This window comes from Caloenas nicobarica, chromosome 12, assembly GCF_036013445.1.
Source record: "Caloenas nicobarica isolate bCalNic1 chromosome 12, bCalNic1.hap1, whole genome shotgun sequence".
Taxonomy (NCBI): Eukaryota; Metazoa; Chordata; class Aves; order Columbiformes; family Columbidae; genus Caloenas; species Caloenas nicobarica.
Window position 1 is genome coordinate 14,266,693 of NC_088256.1, and position 19,924 is coordinate 14,286,616.

The window sequence follows — 19,924 nt, forward strand, 5'->3', positions numbered from 1 at the left end:
TCTCAGGATTCAAAACTACAAACCTGCATCATTTGTCAGAGAGTTATGAAGTCAGGCAAGATTGATGTTGCTGCCTCTCTGTTTTCTTTTTGGCTGAGGGATGTCACATGAATTCCAGGATGTAAGAATGAAGGTAGATGTGTAGGCATAATCTGAAGCATTTCTAATTCTGTTCCAGTCCTGTTTCAGGGAAGGACAGTGATTCTTTGTTGCATTGCTTTTTAATTGGGGCAGATTGCATGTGCACAGGTTACTTTGCTGAGTTTGCTCATGGTGGCCATTGAACTCTTAGGAAACGGTGCTTGGTCATGGATTTGGCTTGTTCACAGATTTCCTTGGGATTACTGCATATGTAATAGTGTTCATTAGCAAAGTATTTCCTTGAGAAAGCCACTGAAGGTGCTGTTGTATCACCTTTCAGATTCCCATGGTGAAAGTTTCCAATGTGACACACTCCAGCCTGGCACTTCTCCTATAATGAAAGATTTCTCTGCTGTTGGTCAGAAGCAGCTTTGGCATGGTGGCAGAAATGCTTTGCAAGTGAGAGGTTTTCATCTAAGGTATTCAGTGTCAGGATGACAGTAGATGGCACTTAAGGATACAGAACAGAATTTCTAGGCATCTCAGTGACCCCCAAATAATTGGTTTTTTACAGTGGCTTCTGTGGAGTACTCTCACACTGGCATTTCTACCTGTACTATCACAAAAAACCAGAGATGCTCATTGGCTTGGAGGAAGCTAAATGGGGAATACGTTTTGCAAGTTCTTTGTTCTGAGAAATATCAGAAATGGAAATAAACATCTGTGAGTGAGACCAAAATATGGCTTATTTCCCTTGATTGAAGTGATTTCTTGTCATTATGAGTCTCACCGACTGCTTGTACTGCCTTTTAACCTCATCAGACAAGCAAACTGTGACTCATGCTGGCATGAAGTTCAGCCAAACAATTAACCCACTGTCCCTAATAGCTTTCCTGCTGTTGAGGAAGGTGCACTGTACAGTAGCAAGGAAGACTGAGCCACTGAACTATTTTGATATCCCTAAATTCATCAAAATACTTGAGATTGGGTTGCACTTTCCATTGACATTAGACCAGTTCAAGTGCAGCACTGCGCCGAAGAAGGGCCAAAAATATGGTTGTATCCTGGTCACATCCAGTAGCTTGCAAGCAAATGGGAGGCAAAATCACTGCTGCTTTTCAAACTGCAGATCTTGCTTTGGCCTCACATTCTGCTTTATAACCTGAGATGCCATTCTTTACTTCCATATAGAGGGGAAAATGTGCTGACTGGGCATGCAAGGTATACCAGGCTCACAAAACTCCTGAAAACATCTACATTTGTACTCTCCAAGTTAATGCTAGTGACTTGCAGAAGTTGGTTTAGGGTATGTCAGTTCTTATTAAATTGGCCTTCTTCCTGGTATATGTAGTAAAAGCATTGGCTAGTTGAAGGTCACAGACCTGTGCACTCAGAATATGGAACCTTTTACATCCAATGAAGGAAATCCTTATTATTTACATGTCTTTTTCCAAAATCAGACATTTTATCAGGACTTGGATGCCAATTTTTTCAGCTGCATTGCCAGGAGGGAGCCTGAGCTGAGGAATAAGATTAATCTCAGGTGGGCTCCCAGACAGCTGTCAGGATGGCACAGACATCTGAACTGCCACTGAGTTATGCTGAAATCAAACCGACGACCTAAAAAATTCCTCTCTGTATGGTTTTGTGTCCTCTCACTAGCCTCAGAGCCAGTCCTAAAGTAGAGCCATAGTCTAAACTTTATTTGATATTAGAAACTCTGGGTTCAAGCAGATGGTTTCTTTGTTCCAACCAAGGTAACCACTCAGCAGTCAGCTGTAATCTGAATAATGCCACATAGTTTTCAATTTTGAACTTCAGTTTTCTCAAATGATCTGTATGTTTTGGCAGCTATTTCTTGTGATAATGGATCTTTTTCAATTTCAGCAGAAGTGGGAAAAACCACCTGTTATTGTCACGTGTTTGTGCAATTTGTTATGAAACAGTTTTTTGGAAAATATTTATGTTTTTACATTTAGAAGGTATTCATTTGGGGTCTGTGTTTGCTTGCGAGCTTATTTTCCAGTGTGGTGTTGGCTCAACTATTGCTTTATTAGTTGTTTAAATAATGGGTGAAGGCCAATCCATAACCTGCATGAAGGAAATTAAAGGAGAAACCACTGTCCTACTATTGTGCTGACATACAGAACATCAGTAGAAAGAAAATGTTTACTGGTGTGAATTTTTATTAGATTGTTGTTTCATTTAGATAAAGTATTATGAAGAACTTATGTCACAGAATTGTGTGAAGAGATCATATCTCCGTTGAAGTTAAAATGCTGTAAGCATTCCTTTATACGAAATTGGTGATACAATTCAATTAATTGTACCATTGTCCCATTAACTGTCTATAACATCGATCTAAAAATTCCAGATGCAGCTACAGATGCTTGAACTGTGAGCAAATTACATTATTGAGCCTAGAATCTTTTCCTCTGACTTCAAACATAGTTTTAGTCTCTGCCAATAAATGAAAAGATGAATGTAACATATGGATTCATGGAATGACAGACTGCACCAGAATAGTTTGATATTTCCCTAAGAGAAGAGATGCTGCCTTAGCAAACATTTTATTAGCAGGGTCGTTTTAAGTATAGTATGTGATAAAGCTGGCTCCTTGCATTTAAAGTATTACTTAAACGATATACAAGCAACCTTTTCCTAGATCAGATAATTATATCCATTCTGGCTTTAAATTGGTTTCTTTCTTACAAGTTTTGTCAAGACTGCAAGTCATTGCCATACTGGATAGAAAGCAAAACCTAATACAGTTGTTTAAAATTCTCAAAACAGCACAGTGGGTGCAATTGTTTAATTTGCAATAAGACAGTCACATCAATTAATATATATAACTTGTGAAGCAAGAACCAAAAGACCTTTGGAGGCCCACCCAGCTCTGCCAGGGTTTCCCTCAGTGGTGGGGGGTTTCTGAAGGAGACACCACACTGTTCTGTGCCCATTGCAAGTTGCTCCCTGCTGCAGGGCCACCCGTGCCATGCTGGCAGCTCCACGAGGTGAAAAACAAATAGCTGAGAGGAAATCCAAAGCTCAGGAACAGTGGCATGGCCCAGTTTGGATGCGACTGATGGCACAGACTCAGTTAAATCCTTTGTGTGGTGTTGCAATGTGGCAAAATAGCATCTTCTAGGTTTGAGTCAAGTGCGGGTTGCCAGCAGTGGTCTCATCAACACTGTGTCTGGACCCAGTGTCACCCTCCTTGTCTTCCTTGGTGGTCTCTTCCACCCTCTTAGCCATCATATCACCTGAGACACCACTCTCTGCTGAGCATCTGTTGGTACCCCCAAGCCTTTTTGGACTTGCAGCATTCAAGAATATAGTTCCTCTCGTAAAAAGCATCTTCATTCTTTGTGTGTAGCTTATGTCCCAGTGGTGCTTGGCTGTGTTAGAATATGTGCTATTTAAGAGATCCCGACAGCTTTAGGATAGCCTTTTTTTCCCCTAGAAAAATGCAGGCTAGAAACTTAAAGGTAAACTAAATTTCTCATGTAACCCAGTGCCTGGGAGTTCAATATGTCAGAAAAACATTAAATTCCACTCTGATGATAAATCAGCAGCATTGGCAGTGCTGCCCTTGAGACCAGCTGTTCCTGTAGCCAGGAAGCTTGACGGCACATTCATAATCTCTTCTGTGGACGTGCTGGTAATCACTGAGGGTTGTGGGGAGTCAAGCAAGATGTTCTGTACTTCTCAGGCATGATGGATATTCTCAATACTCTTGGTTGTGTGACTCTCAGGGTGATACGGATATCTTGGAGTCATTTGTCTATGTAAATCTGAAGGAAATAAATTAGCAAAAAAAAAAGAGATACATAGCTTTACACCTACTGATGTGGCATTTCAGGCTGAGAAATACTTTACTTCCTAGATAAGAGAGAGAGAAGAAAATAATTTAAATTCTTTCATTCCCTTGGGAATAATGCAACGAAGTAATGTTAAAATTGTATGTAATTGCTTTCTATTTTTGTAAAGCCTGTGGCAGCTATGAAACTTTAAAAGGAACGTGGGAAAGTCTGGTTAGTATAAAATACTTCAGTTGCAATACCTTAATGGTGTAATGGGGGTAAAAAGACTTTTAGAAGTGGGCAAGCTAAGCTTTTTTCCACAGCCCGCAACAGTGGATTTCTGTGGAATGCATGAAATAATCTTCAAAAGCTGCAAAATCTATCAGAAAGTGACACGTTTTGGGTACGCCTTCTGGGTTGTTGTTTCCCATTGTTTGTGCGCTGCTCTGAGTTACAGCAAGGAAACCTGAGTGAACATCGTTATTGAGTATTGTACTCTTCTCATTTTGGAAGGCTGTATCCTCATTTCTCAGGGAATTAGGTGAGACATCTCTTGGATTTTTGTTATTGAACTTTCCAAGAGTCAGAGCGCTACACAGAGATCAGTGTATGGCCTGGAACAGCTCTATGGCATCTGGAGGAGGATCAAGACGTGCCTCAATATGCGCTGTGTTGCCATGTTAACTGCTGGGAAATTGTGCTTTGTACTGGGATTAAGATTTACTCAAATATAATGATTTCCTGCTATTTTTAGTTCAATTCATTTAAGACCTACTAGTAGTTAAAGCAAAATGTAAATACAGTCAATATCAGAACCCGAAAAGGAGAAATATTACATGTGTTTAAGTTTTTGGCCAAGCAAATGAACAGTGTTAAAGGAGGCTGTATTTGAACAGATAAACTTCTCTAGTTCTTACTCTGCATCTCTTAGCCCTGTGGCTTTCTAGATATATGCATACGTACATATATACATATTTATAGTTGTGCATGTGTGTATATATGTATACATAATGTCATTAGGAGCCTAAAAGATAAAATATACCCTTATTCTTTCTGTGTGATTTTGAAGGGTGTTTTTTATGCTTTTCTCTATCATGATAGCTATAAAGCACTGGCTAAACACAACAAATGTGTTCTGAAGCTTTTACAAATTCCTGTTCATGGTTGGGAAAGAAATCATTGCTGAAGCTTACTGTGAGTCTGCTGTGAAAAATTTCTGAAGCTACAGGGATGAATTTTACCTAACTCTTTGCTTTATTGTGGTGTAAGCGGGTATTTTGTCGCTATTATTCTAGATTTGTCCCAAGTGTTGCAGTGCATTGCATACTTCCAAGAGGTATTCTGGGGCAAATTGCCTATAGAAGTAGTAAATATGTACAAGCAGTAGTCATTTATTAAAATTTAAATATAGTAAACCAGTCCATTTGTAGCGTGGGGGGCATTTGTGTGTGTGCACGCAACTCCTGTCTACATCAGCTTAGCGCAAAAAGCTGGGTAAAGCTCATGAGATTTTGTCTGAGGCTTTGGGGAGAAGGAAGGGGTTTTGTATTAGTCTCCATCTATTTTGCAGTTCCACAATTTCTTTTCAGCCACAGATCCTTACACTTCTTTTTTTTTTTTTTTTTTTAGTTAAGCCGTTCTCGTGCTATCTGGAGTGGTTCTGTTTTACCATTCAATATAACTAATTTTTCTTCCATTTGCTTGATTTTGGATTATTCAGTCACCTCCTGCTGCAGATGCTGGTAATTTTGACTCTCATGCAGTGAACAGCACAATGACCATAATAAGTGTTATACAACACTTCTTACCTATATGCATAAAACCTCTGACGGAAGATTAAATTTCATTGTTGCCATATTTTGATTGAAAGAACAAAAAAAATTAGGGAACTCTCATCCGACAGCAAATTAACTACACACAGAGAAGGTCTGTGACTTTTCCAAAATGTTTTTGAGTTTCGGTATTTTGCTGCCAACAGTTTGTGACCACCTCAGCTCTTCGGTGACACACAGGAACTGTGGTTTGCTTTTCCATCCCAGTGCAGGAGATGACATCCCACTTATGGACCTTGACTCCTGGTGAAATATGAATGTTTGAGCCACATTTCCCATGAAGAATGACAACGCCTTATGTTTCATGAGGTGGTATTCAGCACTGGAGGCTGAAGTGATATACACAGGCATTCTGCAGAAGTTTCCTTCCAGGATTTCATACCCAGTGTTTTTTATCCTGATCAGAACTAGAAGCTAACACTGGTCTAAATGTAATATCTTTGCAATAATCCTCTATATGCTTTTCTCTTTGAATTTGTCCAATGTAAACTTCTAGTATCCATAAAAAGTCTGGACGTAAAAAAAACTTCAGTTTGATTACATGCTGGATAAAGAAATACTGCCTTTTGTTCACACCTGCTGGAGTTATCTAATTCACTTCAGCACTCTCCTATTTGATCTACCAACCGGTGCATTAAATATACCACTGATTTTAAGGCCACAGTTTAATTCAAGGTACAAAAATCAGAGTTTCTTACAAAGAAGTTGGTTCTTGCTTACCCAGGTGTTTAGAATTGTTTCATTCTTTCTGGAGCCAAATTTGAACTGAAATGCATGCTTTCCATTGGAAATGCGATACTGAAGCTTAGAAGTGCTGGGCTCCAATAATTCATTTTACTCAGTCATCTGCACTTCTAAATATCTGGTAATTGCTATACTTGGTGTATGAAATGAGAGAAAATAGAAAAAATTAGAGAAACGTTACCTTCTGCAGATGTATTTTTGATGATGAGATTATTTTAAAGGTATAACATTGTTAACAGAACTGGTTTTTTAATCCTTGTTTGCATCTTGGCATAGTCACAGGGCCTGTTTTTGTGTTTGTACATTTATTCAAAACAGAATTAGAACAATTTTTTTCTTTTTGTACAAATTACTGGCTTTATAGGCTGTGTAGGTGTTTTTCAAATGTACACACCATGCTTACTTAAAAGTAATTGCATTTTGACATAGGATATATATTATGCCCTTCTTATCAAGGTATAGTCATACTTTACAAGCTGCCGTGCTACAAATTTCCAGAGTGACATTTTATTATTGCAGATCATTTTAGGAAACTTCCTGAGAAAGTAAAATGTCTCCTCATTATAACTGCCTTTTCAGCTAGAAGCATAATGGAGTGCCTTGGGACAGCAAAGGCTAAAAGGATTAGCCATTGGAGGGCTCTCATATTACCTTTACCTTTAAAGACGTCCTGACAGGTTGCACGGGCAGTAGTTCTGGGCAGCATTACTCTATCTGTTGGTGGTTGTGGTTCCTGCAGTGCCAGGGCTGACAGCAGGTGACACCTACTGATCTCGCACTATGGGTATGAATGTTACTGTCAGTTTTGCTTCTGCTAGTGTTTTGGTTGTAATGCTGTTGCATAGTTCTCATCAATAGCAGATGATGTTCCAGGGGGAATCAGTTATGCAAAGTCTTTGCGTAGCCCAGAAGAAGTACGAGAGGCTGTTCATCACTCAATAACGCAGCAAAAGTGGTTGCTGTACAAACCTCTTCCTGGTCTAGCAAATGTCAAGAATCAGATTGTACCCCCTGTAGCACCGCAGATCAGATTGAAAATGCTCCCACGCACAGGGAGCCTGGAGGCCTCGTGTCCCTTTCTGGAGACACCGGAGATTTCCCGGCCGTCTGCCCGAAGGGAGCGAGCAGTCACTCCCTCCATCACCACTGTCCCTCTGTGCAGAGGCTGCCGCACAGTCACGATCCCCCCACGCATGTTCACAGGAACCACTTCATCCACCAGGGCACACCCTGGTGCTTTTCTCCAAGTCTCATAGCTCATTTCAGCCTGTATCAGAAAGCTGGCTCTAGCAACTCGGAGGGAGCAGCAGTGAGGAATCAAGCATGACTGAAGGTGTTTTAGCTTGAGCTGGCAGCAAAAGCCTGGGGCTGTGCAGGGAGCACGGGTGCCATGTGAAGGAGATCAGACTTGTTCTTCCCTCAGCATTCACTGAGGCATCATTAAAGACCAGGTAAATCAGAGGTGTGCTTAGCTGAAGCTCTGAGCTCACCTGAAGGCTGATGGCAATGATGTCCTAAGCTGTCGCAAAGTGTGAAAGAGGGCAAGGAGGCGCAGAATTTGATCGTACTTTCATAAAGGGCCTGAGTCAGAATTTAACCGAGTTCAATTCATTTGTACAGCAGAGGTGCCTTTTAAAGATGCTCCAGCCACAAAGTGCTTTACTTAATTCCCTTTGATAAGGACATTTAAATGCTTTCTGCTTTGGGTTTTGCTCCACTTACAGTTCAGCCAGTAGGGGTGGTGCAAACTTGCTGAAATAAATGGTTTAACTCAGCAGAACTGAGGTCTTCTTGTGTGGGTTTTGTGAGTTACTCAACGCTGCTCCTGTGGCTTTTTCACTGGTAAAATGAGCTACTGTGTCCATCTCATTCTGCCGTGCTCTTTGTGAAGGGTTCCTGGGCTTCACTGGGACAATTTGTAATAATTTGCTCTGGTTCGGTTCATTTCAGGTGTCTGTATGTAAGGTATCCTGGGTCTCTCTTGCATGGGTAATTTGTTTCAAAATATGCTTTCTGAGACTAACATTTCTCCCTTTCCATTCAAGATCAGTAGGATGGAGCTGCATCGTTCTTAATATAACGTTGATTCTGCAGGGTGATGTTTCTGATCCTTAGGGCAAACTTCAAGACTGCTTTAGACATCCCCGTTCTGAATGAAGACACAAGAATCTCATTATTCAACTCTTATGAAGTCTCTCATGTTTTCAGCAGCTATAGATGCTGTTGATTTGTTTCCATAAGTGTGTTAGAAGCCCCAGTTTGGCAGGACATGTTATCGATCTCCCACAGTCCATTCTGGGCATTAACATGGGAGTATCATTCACAAATCGACTTCCTCTGAGCTTTACTTTTAATACAGGTGCCCCTTGAGGATCTTTCTGAATCACTTTAACTCTCAGGCTGTACTTCAGCACTGAGTAAACTTATTAATAAATGCAGGCACCCAAATTAGCTGCATGCCTGCGGCTGTCAGATGTAGCTATCTAATCTATTCAGCTTGCTGGCATACTTGTTTCTGTGAAGAATAGTACTCAGCTCTGTCTGCCTTCAAAACGGTTTCAAATTTCAGCCACTCAATCCCAGCTGCTCTGTAAAGAGGCAAGTATTCCTCTGGTATTAAGGCATGCTGCCTGGGGAGAATATTTAAGGTGAAGTAGTGTCATTTAGCTAGTTGTTAGCCTGTATAGAAAAACTGTCTGGTACCTTTCTCCTAAGCAGAGACAATGCGAGGTACATCAAGACAGCTTTAGAAAGGATCTGAGTGAAGTTAATGCCACATAGTGCTACGCAATCCATTAAAAGAATGTGATAAGACAATTATAAATGAATTTAATGTTTGATTTTGCAAAGATATGGGGGAAAGGCTAAGAGAGAGGAACAGAGCTAGAACGGTCACTTGGAAGAATTGCTAAATAAATATTCCTTTCCCTTTAGTTACTGGTCATGGAAAACAGATGTGGGGGAACTGGCTACGGGTTGATGGAGTGTCCGAAGCTGGAGACTGCCTAGGGAGAGGCCCTGCGAGAGGTTTCCGTGTCCACTCCTCATGCACGTGCCCCTCCCTGGTATCGCAGAGTTAAAGTATCCCAACGGTTTCTCAGAAACGGTGGCCTAGCTTCCCAAATTATTTCCTTTTCTTTTTTCCTTTCATTTCTTTTCTCTCTATGTTTCAGATTATGCTTGGCCTTTGCCTAAACAGTTGTGCCCTATATGGATTTCCCTAGATGTGCTCTTTTCAACTGCATCTATTATGCATCTCTGTGCCATCTCTCTTGATCGGTATGTAGCAATACGCAATCCCATTGAGCACAGTCGCTTCAATTCCCGCACCAAGGCTATTATGAAAATTGCTGCAGTTTGGACCATATCCATAGGTAAGCAATGCGGCTCACAATCTTAACTGTGTCTTAATGAATAACAGTGTTACTCCAATTTTCATTTAGGACTTTTAAGAGGATACTCAAATTAATTTACCTGGCCTGCATGCCTGAATATAATAAATGATTACTGGGAAACAGATGTTTTTTATTGTGGTTGGTCACTGACCAAAATAAGTAGTCATTTTTCAGAATACCATTACTTCCAATGCTGAAGCATTGCTGCTACGTACATATCAATATGCCAATAACGACAGTAACACAGACAAATGGTACTATAAAACTGCAGTGTAAACAAAGAGGAAAAGAGGATTAACAAAGACTCTGGAAGGAAAACCCAGACAGTATAAATGACATATCTATGCTGCAGTTGCTGCAGTTAAACTCACTCAAATTCTGGTAGCGGCTGAAGTGAAGCAACGCAGAATTGCAAGCAGGTGAACAGTGAGGTATTTACTGCTCCTGCACAGGCTTTATAGCCTGTTTTATACTCTGCCACAGCTGGATTGCTGCTAGTACTGAGCTAGCAGGTTTGAAGTTATAGTAAATGAGTAGACATAAAAGAAGACACTTTTGTATCACTTTGATAAAAAGAAATAAATAAAGAACAGTAAAATAAGGAAGAAAAAACCAATGATAGCAAGATGATTCTAATATCAGGAATTACATGAAGAAAAATATTTTGGGGGGGAATGCTTTCAATATGCTTTATAAAAGAAACATTTGGAGCAGGGTCAGAAGAATTGTATGACCACTTCCCTCTGCTGTATTGCTCTTTTTGTTTGAATAAAATGCAGTCTTACAAAGATTTAACATTTGATTTTTCTTCTCTAAAGTGGTTGTCACTGTCAGTGCTTGTACATGTTTCAAGTGCCTGAACTTCTCTTGGGTTTTGTCTGCTTTAGAAGTGGAATATGATACTGGATGTCTGGGAGCTGCAGGGGCCACTTTTGATGAAGCTTGCCATGGAAAAAGGCTATGGAGAAAAGCAGGAAAATAGGGGAAATATACTTCCTTTCCTCATGAATGTCACAAGAATATCTGTTAGAAACAAATTTTCATGTGCCACAGGCCTGCTATGGTTCTCCTAGGTAATACAATCCAGAGCAAAATTGGATTTAGTTTAATCAATTAATTTAAGTTTTTTAAAAAAATTATTTAAACTCCCTGTGCTGCCTGCTTGGTGTAGGAAAGAAAGCTGCTGAATTCAGTGCATGAACAGTCACATGCAAACAACTTCATAAGCAGGATGCTCAGGCTTGATTTGCACAGGCGGTTCAGAGACGGTACGGAATCTGTGCCCCGGGTTGTGCTGTAACATAGAGGGAGCAGCTGATATCCTCCCCGCCCCGAGCAGAGCCATATAAATCTGTCAGCAGCATTAAGTAGCACATTGCAAAATCTGGGCAGTAAGACTGTTCGGCTCCCGTTTCTGGAGCTAACTTGCAGATTTTTTCCTGTACTGCCTTACATGTTGCAGACATATCCTTAGAAATGTTGGTTAGCGCTGAATGTGGCCGCCTGCACGAGCACCTTCAGGGCTGATTTGTGGTTTGGACTAAGAGTCCAGGGAATAAAGTAAGGCAATGAGTACTTCATGCATGGCTTATTGAGTAAACAGACTAGTAAGCAAATCTGAGGCCTGACCAAACAGATGTAAAGACAGATATAGACCTACTTCTTCCTGGAGTTACTGGGTGGGCAATGGGCTCAGGACAATGGAAAATAGTAACATTATGGGCTATACTGTCCCCCAAGGACAAAAGTACCCGAGCCAGGACAGGCAAGGTGACTTTGTGCTGTTGTAGAGTGCAAACACCTCACCCCATCCAGCTTTTTCGGGTGATGTTTAACAAGTCTGCTTTTATAATAGGATGTGAAACAGGTGAAATCATGCACACTGAAAGAAGTAGCTTGTAAAGCAGATGGAATGGCACTTTTCTTTTGCAGGCATGTGGCTTGTCAGCCCTCAATAAGCCAATGGGTGCTGCATTTATTCCCCAGCATCCAAAGTCGTTAGGAAGAAGTCCCTCAGTGGGATGTCTGCAGTGCACAGCACTTTGGGGGATGGCCCCGGGCAGCACTTCCCTCCTTGGTCCTGGAAGAGAGATGCATTACATCTGTACCTGTGTGCCCTCCTCTGCTGAGGGTGTACAACATGTCTGGGCTTTGCCTGTGTTTTGTTCATTCTCTTTGATGCAGATACAGCTGGCCCAGGGGGGTGTTTGCTTACATCCCTTTTTTTGAGGATACAGGCAGAACTGATAGTGCTCAGACACCCCTTTCAGGGCACTGGAATGCTATTGGACTTCTAGCCTTCCCAGTGCATGCGATAGGGCTTACCCATTTACTTGAACTTTCCCCAGAAGGTTGATTAAATGGAGAAAAAAAAGTACTCTTAGTATGTATCTAGTTTATTTCAGCATAAGTATTTTTACTTCATAAATTAACTTAGCAATGTGACAGACACAGGGATAAAATGAGCATGGAATGAAAGAGCTCACCCAAAGTACATTGTTGCTGCCTTCTGGCTCTTACCTACTTCTCACTTGGAAAGGCCCAATGAAATCCCATGCAATTTTCAAGAGGATGAAACAGGTTAAGTAAATTCACCCTCCCTTTAGTATTAAGTATCACAAATGAATTTGTGCATTTCTGTACACGATAAAGTATCCATTTCAAAGCAGCACTTAAATGCAGACTGCTCAATTTGCATTTCCTAAATCCTGCTTCAGTTGGACTGAAGAAACTTTTAAATGCATCCCATGTAAAGAACCCTGATTCAGTTCCTGAATCAGAATTTTAAAGTGGAAGTAAAAAGCATGTAATTTATCTTAATTTAGTATCTTTTGCATTCAATTTTCCTGAAATGTTAATGCTGACAGCAAAATACATAATAGAGGTTCTTTGCTCGCTGAGCTATGAATTTGGCAGATTGGAGAAGTCTAAACCTATGATTAGGTTTTTAAGCAGGGGAACATAACAGGGCCTTCCTGTCTGTTGATAATTGCTTTCTGAATGGGTCTTTTCCAAAGCCCTCTTTGTTCCAGATTAAAGTATATCACAGCCAGTTGTCCCCTGTTTTAGCAAATGTAACCTGAGCAAGACTTTTTGTGTTCAGTTAGTGAAAAAGTGGGTGCTGCGAAGTGCTGGCATTATAAAAATGAGTTTTGTGATAGTTCGTACTGTTCTGAGGCTGGAAATAGAAATGTAGGCAACAGAAATAGCCACACAATTGAAAATGAAAAGAAATTATAGACATGAGCTTGTTGGCAGAATCTTGATGTTGTTTCAAGGCTTCAGACTTTGCACAGTTGCAAGTGCAAAGGTTTTCACTAGTAACATGTGAACTTAACCATCCCACCGGACTCCCTCTATCCTGCTCTGAGGAAGGTGGCCTTGGGCCACCCTGACCCCAAGAGGAGATCCCCACACAGCTCTCAGCAGGGTGATGGGGAGCTAGTCAAACTCTAAATGCCCACCGTGTAATACAGGGGAAAGTATAAACTGGATAAATTAATATAAAAGAAATATCACTTTGGAAATGTTAAGGAAAGCACTTCAGCGACGTGGAAGGGTGTAGACACACTCCTCCTGATATGAAAATAAGTAAAATATTTTAATTCTGAAGCTTCTTGTGGGCCAGCTGTGTGCCTGCTAGCACAAAAGCAGTTTTCCTCTGCTTCCCGGAAAGTTCAAGGTTCGGTAATTTACAGACAGTACCAAAAATACACATGCTACCAATTTCCCAACTCACAGTTTTACATCCTTAGTAACCATGTAAATTCAATTTACTTGATAAATGACCAAGATAATGTCATCTTTTAAATTCTGCTCTTTGTATCAGTGCCATAAGCAGATCCCACGTGTCTTGTTTCTGTTTGAAAACAGAATAAGTAACAAAAAAGGGAAATGCACTGTTATGTTAATAACATGATATGTGGTTGGACTTATTTATTTTCATTTTCTCTCTGACTCACTAATGATATTATAATTTTGATTTCAGGTAGATATTTGGGATTTGTATACATAGTAAACCATTCAACTTTAAAAAGGAATTTTACATCCCCATTTAACTTTCATACTACTTCATTGTTTTATTGAGGAGGTGTATTTATAGAAGTATGAAGGACGTGCTGCAAGGAACAGTAAATGCTCATCTCAGATTAAGCGATCTTAATTCTAACAGCTTTTTCTTCCTGCCCTGTGTTCCTCTCTCGCACAGGCTGAGTAGTCCCATGCATGCAAGCTGTCCTAATGATGTCCTTACAGAGCCTCCAGGTACCAGTTAAGCCCTCTCCATCTCACTGGTGATAATCTCGGTGTGAAATGATACTCAGGTTGAGGAACATGCTTGGAGTGGCACCACTGACATTAAAAGGAATTGTAGTCTCCTTACAGGCTTAGAGCAGGTTGTGCTGGAGTAATTCACATTGACCCTCTTGGGTCATGGGTTTAGAGCATGTTTAGGGTTTTGTCTGCATTTCTGCCCATAGCTGTGTCTCTGGGATCAGGGACTTTCTCAGCAAGGCATTTGTTTGTTCCCATGGTGCTGATGAGACACTCTTGCTCCTGAGCACCCTCTGTTCTGTGCTGGGCAGCAGCTGTTCCTGAGAGCCTGTGTTTTGGGACAGGAGCACACACACATGAATTTCTTTGCAGGCTTCAGGCCCTGGTTAGTAAACAAACCTTTGGACATGTTTCATGAAAAGAAAAAAAAAAAAAGGCAAAACCACTGCTAATGGAGAAGACAACAGATGGAAGGTAAAAATATGTTACCAGGATTTTGTTCAAACCTTTCCCACCACGCAAGCTGGTTCTGTTTGTAGCTCATCACTTGGAGATAAGGAAGCAGCATTAAGGCAACTATCACTGGCAAAACAAAGGTTGGACAGGCACCCTTCGCCTCCTGGAAAAGTGTACGAATTCCTGACTACCAGCACTGCTGTGGTAGAAGGACAGTAATACTATTGCTGACAAAAATGGTTGCATGTTAGTAAAGCCTAAGAGAGGGTAGCATTAGCTTCTTTACAGATTTGGGAGAAAACTGTATTAACATACTTTTGCCTTGTTGTGTTTGACATTATATATCTGACAGTGTATGTTTGACTGAAATTCTTCCTGCATGAGCATGAGGGTCATAGCTGAAGTTCTCTGTAGGCAGAAATGCTGCAGGGGTGGTGATCCTGGTAGTTTTTGCTAGCCTCAAGTGAGCGCGGAGGTGGTGTCAGCATTGCAAGCCAGGGTACTGCTTGCTTCTGGTGGAGCAGTAGTGCAGGTTTGTGCCCATAAAACTTTTTCAGGCCTGTCTTCTGGTCGTGGGTGAGACAGAACCCCTTGCTTTATGGACTAGAGCATGACACTAGGGCTTCATTTGCCTCTGTTTCCCATTCATTTGAGTTGACTACAAGGTTATTTTCTCTAAAGATATTATTTTGCCTGAGTGATTGTACAATGGTTCTCAAGAGGGATATTGGTCTCCATAGCACAACAGCAAGAGTTATCAGGGTGAGGAAGATCATAGCAGTTGATAACAAGCTGAGTTTGTATCAAGGGAACTAGTTTGGGATTTCAGCCTTTATTGGTTTGATTTTGTCATCAGACGTCAGTGAAATGTTTTGCCTGGGGCAGCAGCAGACAGTGACAGTGTGTGTTTCGCACAGAAGATGGGTTTACCATACCACCATATCCATTCCCAGGGGCAAGGGAGACGCCAGTGTCTCCTGTTTGAGGTTACTGCATCAGTTCAGGCATCATTGTTCAATTTCGTGGGGAAGCTGAGCCCTGGGAGCAGGTATGCTGTGAGCAGGAGCCCCATCACCCTTTGTTCAAATGCACCATTGGAAACATGTGGCTGAGCAAACCAAGAGAAGTAATTTAGCAAAATAGAAGGGCAAGTGGGAAAATAATTTATTTCCTCTGTCTTTTACTGGTGTTTTCTGGTTCTCCATCTGGGCTCAGGTTTTTCAGTGCTCTCGCAAGTTTTAAGTAAAGGTCAGTAGCTTGTTCAAGGCAATGTAAGTAATTACATTCCTCTGTTTGTAGTTGTGCTCGTTGAGGGCAGAGAGATCCTTCAAAGTTCAGTCCCCTTTTATCTTTGACTTTAAATCAACACAAGGCCGGCACTGTTGTTTTATTAGAACAGCTAGATAAACCTAGACCTAATCCAGCCCTGAAGGTGCATTGTTACTGTATAAGCACATGAAATGCACTGCAATTAGTCTCTGACATATGGGAAATATATGGAATTTTTGTGGTTTTAAACACTTCAAAATCCCGCGTTCTTCAATTTTCCTCTGAAGAGCTTTGCTTCCTGAAACCGGTGCCTTTTCTTTCACAAGTCAGGAGGCTACTGTCTATTGGGATTTACTTCTTGCTATCTGTTAGTTATTATGAGAGAAACATGCAGGCAGCTTGCGAGACACTTCTCTTAAGAAATCAAACAGTTTTGGTTTAGTTTTCTTTTCCCTTTTCTGAGAAGGTTAGGGTAGTCTGTTCCTGTTTCCTCTAACAGACTTCAATGCTAATGCAGAGTTACAGCAGCTGCTAACATTCAGGTGAATGTCTCAAGATTTTAACCTGCTTTTATTTTGCATAACAATGCACGTGAGGTTAAAGATATCAATTTAAACACGCAGTGTTTAGCATAGACAGCAGGGTTCTTGGTTTTTCTCTGTGTTTTTGTTGTTGTTGTGTTTGTTTGCTTGTTTTTTTAATTCCATGTAAATTCCAGGAGGATGGTAGTGAGGTCCAAAGACCACCTGCATCAGCAGAACTCTTGCCATGGACCACAACAGACTTTGAATGCAGTGCTGACACCAGGAGAGGTGATCCCTGGCGTTCCCAAGCCCATGTACCTGCAGCAAAACATGACCCCTCTTCTGTTCAGTCCTGAGAATCCCACACATGGAAAGACAGAGTATACCCATACATAGGCCTCTGTTTTCTTTAGTGAGGTTGTTGTCCCTGGAGGAAATCAAGTATCTTCTTGTATAAGAATGTTGTGAGAAAGAATGCAAATTACTTCCTTCCTTAGTGGAAATAACCATCAAAGACTCCATCTTTCCAGTAATCTCTATCAGTCTCATGGGCTTTCATAGAAGTAAACAAGATATTAAACACAAAAACATTATTGTTTTTCATTTAAGTCTAAACTCTGTGAATGTCAATTTGGACTTTTTAGCTGGTTTTTCGCTGGAACAAGCTAGTAAATGTTTTACAAAGCCGCTTTTGTAGTTGTTTGCGTTTTGTTTTATTAATTGAGAATCTGTGAAGAGCATCTGTTACTCTGTGTCCACAGCACCATCTCAGTCCCATTTGGTGAAGTGTTCTGCTGGCTTAAGAACATCTTTAAAGCTGACAAGAATCAGTTAGGACAACAACTGTAATTGGATCTGTTATCTGGAGGATGTCTGTCTTGCTTCCCACTGCTCTGTCAGACGGAAGCTAAAGGAGGGCAGAAGAGAAAAAAATCACATTTATCTTCTGCCTTGTGAACTGCTGTGGTGAAAAGGGGATGTTCTGCTCAAACTGCTGCCTGGCAGAAGGGTGCACAGAGCTCCAGGTGTTGAGTCTAGCAGGGACCTGGTTCATGGCTTGTCGGCTGATTGTAGCTGGTTGTCTCTTCTTACTGAGACGAAACCAGTTGCCCCAGGAACTGCTCAAACATAAAGCAAGAGGACCAAGTTTGCTCTGAAGAGCAAAGCATGATGTACAATAAGCTTGCAAAGCTTTTACCTTGTAAAGTTTTGGAACAATGCCGCCTCTCTTTGGGAATTCACTGTTGCCTTAGTTAGAAAGGTTTATTTGACACAACTGGAAAATGCCTCCAAGGCTGGAGACCTCAGCTCACTAGATCAGCCTGATGTTTGTTAATGAGTGTGTCAGCTCAGGCACAAGGCAAAAGCTCATGAAACGCTCTGCACTGAGGCTGGGAGAATGGAACAGCAGTAGGGCTGGACAGCAGTAGCTTTGGAACCTCTTGTCTGATTTGGCACTCGCCTCCTTGTGCTGGTGTAGTGAGTTTGGCTTCCTTTGACCAACGGACCTTAGTTCTTAAATTATGAACAGTTACAACCACACTGTTAATACTCTGGGTTCTTTGAGTCAAGTGGAGTTGAATGCTTTCTCTGTGCTTCTTCAAACAGCTGAACTTAAGTAAGGCAGGCATTCACGTTTACCCCTGTTCAGGCACCATGGGAATGCTTAGTGGTAAGCACGGCACGTACTGATTGGGACAAGCCTGTTGAAATCAGGGCCAGGGCGCGGGCTGTGTCTGCAAGCAGGTATTTGTGCCCTCGGGATTATGGCAGTAGCAATTTTGCAGTAATCCCCCATGAAGGAAGCCCCTCAGGGGTGTCTGAGGCCTTCCATGCTTTACTTCTCACTCCTGGGGTGGTGTAGAGTTGGTCCCTGTTGCCCAAGTTGTGTAACAGACTCAGTTCCCTTTAGGACTGGATTGTGGGGTGGATCAGTGATCAATCTCATATTAAAGAATGAGTTGCAAAGGACAAGTGTGAGGTGGAGAAAGCATTTGAGATGAGGGCGATGCTGCCCATTCAGCAATACTGTATGCTAGCTGACAGCTGAACGAATGTGTGCTGGCAGCTCCTCCAATGGCATCTTTCTTCCTACTGCTGTTAATAATGGGATTTTCCTGGACTGGAGGAAAAAGAAAAGACCTGGTATTCACTCTCTTCTGTGTTTTATCAGTTTGAAACCACACTTTGTAATGAGAGAGGTGAGGGACACTTTTCCATTACAGCAGCTACAGCCTCATCCCTTGGTTAGAGCAGTAACAGTAAATTCAGTCATGACTACTTCATGAATGAACCTTTATTAATTTCGGAGTTTTATTTCACAGAGTATGTGTTATAGAGGGCTCTAAAGTATAAAAGTATCCATGCAGATATAATCCCAGTGCAATGCCATTGATCTAATTCATATTTCTTCTTTGTGTGAAGACTGCTCTGTCCACCTCACACCATTTCTCAAATGTCTATGGTTTGATGGAGCTAAGGCATTATAAAGATGTCTTTAATGATGAAGAGTCACTGGCTTGCTGGGATGAAAATTACTGCAGTCACAGGGATTTGGCACAGGCAAGGTAACAGGGGTTAACATCTCAGAGAGAAGGCAACTGCCTTGCCAAAGGCAAACTGACAGACATTAGCACGTAGAGGGAAAGAAAACCAAATACCGAAACTATCACTTGGGCTAAGGAAACACATACTACAATCACAGAAGGCATTTATAATCATTACTTTTCAGAAGAAATTCCTTCACTAGATTACTGGCAAATGGTAATTTTATGGTAATGGCATGTTGCAGATGTATTCTGCAGAGTCCTGGAAAACGCTTAGCCGGAATGGGAAAAATGGCCTAGTTAATCTCTTCAGCATGTTACTCTTCCTTTTTAGAAATACAGAGTTGCACAGGATTAGTTCTAAGACCTGTGCTGTTCACATCATCTCCCAAAAAAAGCAATCCAGACACAACAATGACCTCAGCATTGGTTATTTCTTGGGTGAAGGAGCTAAGGAAGGACACGGCCAGCCCCACAGACGTGTATGCAGAGTGAGTGCTCACGGACAGCCGGGTGGCCAAAGGGTAGAAAAGGGAGGGCAAAAGACATTCTGCTGCTCTCTAACTGCTGACATGTGCAGGCTTGGTTTTTTCTTTCTTTAAGAGGACAGAGAGGAATTTGAAAAGAAAAAGATAATCAAAGGCATAAAATGAGTTTGGCATGAGGAGAGAGTAAATAGAATAGCATTCTTCAGTTCTAGAAGAGATATCAGAGAGTCGGGATGATAGAGGTCTACAAAATTACTGAAAAGGTGACCAGAGAGTGATTATTCACTGTTTTTTACAGTAGAGGAACTGGGGGGAGTCAAAGGAAATATCAGGCAGCAAATTTAAAATGAGAAAGAAATACTTTGTTCACGTGACAGGTTGTGGAACAGAATGCTGCTGAGTATTGTGGAGTTATAAATGAGATAAAGAATTCATGGTAGATAGGTCTCTCAAAGGTTATTTTAAAAACAAGGCATGGATGCAACTTCTTGCTGTGGAATTTTCTAAGCTATAA

General features: G+C 41.3%; 1 protein-coding gene across 1 annotated transcript in view; it reads left to right on the plus strand.

The window, feature by feature from the left end:
• The window catches only part of HTR2C (5-hydroxytryptamine receptor 2C), a 41,319-nt gene that overhangs the window by 18,786 nt on the left and 2,609 nt on the right, over positions 1–19,924 (plus strand). Inside the window, exon 2 of the mRNA XM_065643466.1 lies at positions 9,634–9,834. Coding sequence (XP_065499538.1) covers positions 9,634–9,834 — 201 coding nt within the window. The remainder of the gene's footprint in view (positions 1–9,633; positions 9,835–19,924) is intronic.